The sequence below is a fragment of the Myotis lucifugus genome, unplaced genomic scaffold, assembly GCF_000147115.1.
Source record: "Myotis lucifugus unplaced genomic scaffold, Myoluc2.0 scaffold_458, whole genome shotgun sequence".
NCBI lineage: Eukaryota > Metazoa > Chordata > Mammalia > Chiroptera > Vespertilionidae > Myotis > Myotis lucifugus.
The window spans coordinates 203,012-209,371 of record NW_005871506.1 but is presented as its reverse complement, the minus strand read 5'-3'; the positions used below and the strand labels follow the sequence as shown (position 1 = coordinate 209,371).

The window sequence follows — 6,360 nt, the reverse complement described above, 5'->3', positions numbered from 1 at the left end:
GCTCACCCCCATTCTAAGTTCCCATATTTCTGAACCCTGTGTCTCTAAGACACCATCCTCTCTCCTGTGGCCACACTTTAACTCTGCTGTTCCTTTAAGCTGCAATGCCTTTAACTGCTTTGTTCACTTGCAAACCCCAGCCTCAGTGCCTCCTTCCCTGACTGACCTGAATTCAGAGACTGGCCTGTGTGCCTGCTGCACCTGACACACACCTGTTTGCACTTTCGCACGCTTCCGTGATAAGCAGCTGGCGTGTTGGTTTCACAGAAGACCAATGAGTCCTCATGGCTTGGGCCCATGTTTTTTTTACGTTTGTACTGAGTGTGCCCAGCACATGGGGAAGGTGGTTAGTACATGTATGTGAATCTGTGCATGCATAAGTACCATAGAAATTGCATTTCTCTTAATTTACTCTCTCTCCTCTACCAGAATGTTAGCCCTTTCAGGCTCTGAATTTTGTGTTTTGATAAGCATTGCATCCCGTGCCTGGAGCAGCACATGACAGATAGCAGGGTCTCGAGAAGTATTTTCTGAATATGTTGGATGAATGAAGGCAGGCAGTGGCTCTGACCAGGTCAGGGGGCCTCGCAAAGCCAGGGGATGGGCTTGGCGTGTGTCTGGCTTTGACTCTAGTCTGGGGGACTGGACAGTCCTGCTTCGCCGGAGCACCTCATGCCCTCGGTGCGTGGACATGGCACCTCGCCACCCCTGCATGTAGGATGCTGGGCCACCTCCCACCAGGGCTTCTTTCCCAGCCTTGCCTACTGAGCCTGGCGAATCCCAGCTGGCCTGGCCCTCCTAGTGTACCTACCCTCCTGGCGGGCACAGGGCTTTTCCCCAGGCGGGGAACGCGGGCTGTGCCCGCTGCTTCCAGACCCCTGTCCACGCCACATGTCCCTCTCTGCTTCCCAGATATCCACAGCTTGCAGCCTCAGCTGGACTGTGGGGCCAGGGACATCAAGGTGTTGCTGGACCGGTGTCAGCTGGAAGGCCTGGGTTTTGGGGATGAGGTCACTGCCTACCTGCTAGACCACAACTGCAGCAGCATCACCCACAGAGAAGAGGGGAACTGGGTCTCCGTGGTCAGCCCTGCCCAGGCCAACGCCTGCGGGAACATCCTGGAGGTGATGGCTCCCTGGGGAACCTCCCGGAGGGGGTGGGGAACCTCCTGGAGGGGGCTGCCGGGGACACATGAGAAGCTGTGAGACCTGGGCAGGCTACGTAGCCCCTCTGGGTTCCAGGGTGTGTGAGATCATACATGTTGGTCCAGGTAAAGAGCGTCGAACAGGCCTGAGGCTTGAGCTCCGTAACTGCAAACAAGGCTGTGCTTGTTGTAAGGGGGGTGACCTGGGAGGGGAGAGGAGCCGGGAGGTGGCTGCTGACTCCCAGCCAGTACATTTGCTCTGGGCCCTCACGCCCTGCCTGTCCAGGGCTGGTGCCCGGGGAGGAGGCCCCATGCTGCCTTGAGATCAGAGCGCGGGGGCAGCAAGTGAAAGCCCTGCCTGTGGAGCCAGACAGACTGAGTCGACCTACCACAGGTGCCCATACACATGCATGTGTTGTTCTTATGCCAAAGAGAAATGAAACCCATGCCATCTACAAAAACACCCTCTCCTTGGTCGATGAGCTAATCATCAGAGACACCAAACTCAACATCAACTTCCAATGCGCCTACCCGCTGGACATGAGAGTCAGTCTGCAGACGGCCCTGCAGCCCATCGTAAGGTGCGGCCCTGACCTCCCCTCCTGGGGGCCCTGACCTCCCCTCCTGGGGGCCCTGACCTCCCCTCCCCGGGGGCCCTGACCTCCCCTCCCCGGGGCCCTGAGGTGGTCACTCTCACTCCTTCTGGAGCATCCACTCTTCCCATCGTTCATTCTACAAAGTTTGTTGATCATATATTAATGATCAATGCACAGGCAGACACAGAATACTTTGTGGATATTAAAGATTATTATTATGAAACAATGTAGCAGCATGAACCATGTTAATTAGATAGCTAAGGAATAAAAACATGTGGCAATTTTATTTCTCCTGAGGAAGGAAGGCATGAGACACTACAATGACAAGTGAGATAGTGCAGTGCAGGGAGGACACGGGCTGTGGGTCAGGAAGGAAGGGCCCAGGACCTAACGGTGGGGGCGATGGAGGGAGCGGCGGGCTTCCCGCCTGCGGTGGAGCAGCTTTGATTTGATGAACAGTCAGCAGAAATAGACCCAATAGTCATCTGGGAGGGACTGCACCCAGCAGGGCTCTGTCTGTGCCCCAGGGGGAGCGCCTCCGCACCTCAGACTCATGGGGGGCTCCCTGGGGTGTCAGCAATCCCTCAGTGGCTCCTGGCTCACAGGCGGCAGGATTAAAAGGATCACACACTTTTCCAGTTTCATGGTTCTTTGACTGTATTGTGTTGGGGCCCAAGGTTCATAAAAATTAAAACCATTCATCTTGTTAAAATTGCCATATTACCGAGGATTGTGGGGTGGGTGGGAGAGATATGCTGCTAAACATGGTGACCCCCAGACCTGGTCCCAAACCCTGCTCTGCCGGGGGGCAGACGGAGGTGTGAGGGGTGAGGGAGGGAGGCTGGGGAAAGCTGAGACAGGCCGATCTGTCTGTCAGGTTCAGAGCCTAGACAGGGGTCCTCAAACTTTTTAAACAGGGGGCCAGTTCACTCAGACGGTTGGAGGGCCGGACTATAGTTTAAAAAAAAACTATGAACAAATTCCTATGCACACTGCACATATCTTATTTTGAAGTAAAAAAACAAAACGGGAACAAATACAATATTTGTATTTGCATGTGGCCCGCGGGCCGTAGTTCGAGGACCCCTGGCCTAGAAGATAGTAAACTCTGGTTTAAAGGAACGATCGACTAGTGTTTGCGGGGACGACGATGTGCTTTTGCCTCCGTAACCTCACACAGAAGTGGGGCCGGATTGATTTTGTTCTTATGGGTCAAAACCTAACGCCTCCACCCTGTGGGCCCTGGTCTAGCTCCGTGAACATCAGCCTGGCTGGCGAGGGAGAGTTTACCATCATGATGGCCCTCTTCCAAGACCCGAACTACACGCTGCCTTACGAGGGGGCGTCGGCCGCGCTGCCCGTGGAGTCCATGCTGTACGTGGGCGCCCTCCTGGAGAGAGGGGACACCGCCCAGTTCAAGCTGCTGCTGAGGCACTGCTATGCCACCCCCACTGCGGACAGGGCTGACCCCGTGAAGTATTTCATCATCAGAAACAGGTACCAGACGCCTCTGGGGCTCGCTTTGGCCTAAATGAAGTTTTGGGGGAAATGATCACCCGGCCCTGCCGGGCAGTTGTGTGATGTGCTTATCTCTCCTGGAAAATAACTGGATGGTACATTTCAGGACCATGCCCTTTGACCCAGGAATACCCTCCTGAAACGGTAGCCTAAAGCGTTAATGCAAAGTACATGGCAGGGCAAGAAAGGCCCATTGTTTTTCACCTCGGTATTCTTCGTCACTTTGGCCGTAGGGTCATTGCTCAAAACGGGGCTCCGTTAGTAACGACAGCCTGTTACACAGATGTTAACACTGACAAATACACGTGAAAACAGCGTACGATGCGAGGGGACACAACATTATTGACCACCGCCGACTGCAAGAACAAAGGGAAGATTCAAACGGCAATGATACCAGCTGCTGGGCACCGGGCGTGTCTGTGCCGCTGTGCAGAGCCGCGCTGCATCATCTCACAGATGCTCACTTTACGGGGGGGGGGGGCGGGGGGGGTGCACGCCAGACAAGATCAGGTCCCCCAGACCAGACAGGCGGGCCTGGGGCTCGTGAGGGGAGCAAGGACCTGCTTGTGATCAGGCAGCTGGAAGCCGGTCGGGCTGGAATTTGTTGCTCAGGGACCACGCCCAGAAAACGGGGTTGGGGCCATGCACAGCATCTCAGGACCTGAGGAGCAGAGCCGCTGGTTGGTGGAGGGAGCTGGGGCTGTGCCCCTCTCGGGTGCTGTTTGCACGCTGGGCACAGATGGAAGGCGCAGCCCAGGGCCTCAGGCCCGCTGAGCTGCTCTAAGTGAGACCCTCGCTGTCACCCGCAGCTGCCCGAATCAGCTGGACTCCACCATCTCCGTGGAGGAGAACGGGGTGTCCGCCCAAGGCCGCTTCTCGGTCCAGATGTTCATGTTCGCGGGGAACTACGACCAAGTCTTCCTGCACTGCGAGGTGCGCCTGTGCCACTCCCTGCGTGAGCAGTGCCAGCCGGTGAGCGTCTCCTTGGATGGACTATTGGAGTCTGGCCTGGGGCCTGATGGGCCCCCATGTGCATTTATTGGAATATAAATAGACGGAAAGAAGAAAAGGGAAGAAAGGAGGGAGGGAGGGAGGGAGGGAGGGAGAAGAAAGCTGGGGGATGAAGAGATGGATGATTGGTGGAGCACGGGAGGGAGGGAGGAAAAGAGGAAAGGAAGAAGGATGAACGGATGGTTTTAAGCCTCCAAAGCACCAGGTATAAGCGATTCTCGTGTCCCCAGAGGAAGACCCTGTGCGCAGGTCTTCTTGGTGAGAGATGTGTTTAGGTGATTCTAATGACAGGTGCCGTTTCAGCGCTCACTCTGTGCCTAAACCTTCCTGTGCCTTGTCTAATGTAATCCTCACAACAACCATGTCAGTAGATTTTATTGACCCCATTGTACAGATGAGGAAACTGAGGCTCAGAGAAGTCCCTTACCAAGGCCACACAGCTCCATCAGAGCTAAGGTGTGACTCCAGGCCCCATGGTGGCCTCTGCCTGCTGACGTTTGGCCTTCGCCGAGTGCGGACTGTGTGTCTGCATGTTGTGGCCACACCACATTTTAGCCTGTCGTGCCGGGAAGGCACTCTTTAATCTGGTAGAGAGGAGCAGTCATTGTCCCCAGTCGGTCAGCTAAGAGGGCGGAGAGGCAATTCCAGCCCAGGCTTGCTGGACTCGGCAGCCAGCATGCTCTCATCCTTTGCATTTTGATGACATGAGAACTCTCCATCCCCACAGTTTTGCTCAAGAAGCCAACTCCGTAGTGAAGCAGTGGCCATCGACCCAGCCCTGGTTCTAGATTTGGGACCCATCACTCGGAAGGGTAAGTGGCCACGTCCTGGTGACAAACCTGTGGCCCAGGGCTGACCAGCAGCCTCAGGGGCCTGGAGTCTCCGACCTCATGAGGCAGAGCCCCGCCCAGGCGTCTGCCTTCCGTGCGGTGCTCTGGGTGGTACTGACAGCGTGTGCCACTGCGGGCCCCTGTGCGCTGGAGGCCAGGCTAAGCCGTGTCCACTGACTCACTTAACCTTGGCCGTGTCCATTTTATAGGTGAGAAACCAGAGCTCAGAGAGACTAAGTGACTCACCAGACTCCCAGCTTGTGAGCGGCTGGAGCTAGACTTGAACCCGGGTTGATTCCGAAGCGTGTGTCCTGCTTATCTCTCCTGCCAGGGCCCACAGCCCAGTCCCTTGGGGTGAAGGCTAAGTCCCACCCCAGCTTTGTTTGCTGGTGAATGACTTTCTCACAATCCAGTTACTGTATTGGGGCGTGATGTGGGGATGCTTTCTGTGGCTCCTCGCATGAGAGAGAGAGAGAGAGAGAGAGAGAGAGAGAGAGAGAGCCATGTGAAAGAAAAACATTGGCCGGTTGCCTCCCGAACTCACCCCAATAGGGTATTGAACCCCACAACCTAGGTATGTGCCCTGGCCGGGAGTCAAACCCTGGCCGGGTGCATTGTTTTTTGTCCTAAAGAAATGAGGACACAGTGACATTATCGTAGTAACAACAACAACAGTAGCAGTACTGTGGGCCCTGACAGAACACACTTACAGCACACGGAGCGCTCACAGCAGCACAGGAAGCGAGTGTTATCGCCACCCCTTCTCCACGGCCGGCCACGGAGGTGGCTTGCAGGGAGGCTCTGCCCAGGGTTGTCCCCCTCTCACCGAGCCCTCCCCGCACTGGAAGCCCCCGGTGGTGTCGCAGGGGCTGGGAGAGGCGGGGCTGGGGGTTGGTGGCGGTAGGGACTCTCATTTGGACTCAGACAGACTGGGGTTAGAATCCCCAGCTCTGCTGCTTACCAGCAAGGACAACGTGGCATGTCTGTTGACATCACTGAGCCTTGGTCTTCTCATCTGTCAAATGGGGATGAGAATGCGCAGGTGGATTAGGGTCCCAATGCATGAAATGTGCTTAGAAAGGTCCCTGCCAAATACCAGAAGCCTCTACACCACGGTGGCCAGGCCCAGGGGGACCAAGCGCAACCCCGGCCACAGTGCGGCCCCTGCAGCGAGACTCCGGAGCCCTCACTTCTGCTTTTGTCACCAGGTGCCCCCTCTCTTGGTGTCATGAACGGAACCCCTGGCCCTGCAGGTACCTCA

The 6,360-nt window shown here is 56.1% G+C and overlaps 1 protein-coding gene across 1 annotated transcript in view; it reads left to right on the top strand.

Annotated features, from left to right (window-relative positions):
• LOC102443045 (pancreatic secretory granule membrane major glycoprotein GP2) overlaps positions 1 to 6,360 on the top strand; it is a 12,904-nt gene that overhangs the window by 5,421 nt on the left and 1,123 nt on the right. Inside the window, exons 3-8 of the mRNA XM_014445479.1 lie at positions 913 to 1,124; positions 1,577 to 1,725; positions 2,992 to 3,237; positions 4,068 to 4,230; positions 4,997 to 5,081; positions 6,308 to 6,352. Coding sequence (XP_014300965.1) covers positions 913 to 1,124; positions 1,577 to 1,725; positions 2,992 to 3,237; positions 4,068 to 4,230; positions 4,997 to 5,081; positions 6,308 to 6,352 — 900 coding nt within the window. The remainder of the gene's footprint in view (positions 1 to 912; positions 1,125 to 1,576; positions 1,726 to 2,991; positions 3,238 to 4,067; positions 4,231 to 4,996; positions 5,082 to 6,307; positions 6,353 to 6,360) is intronic.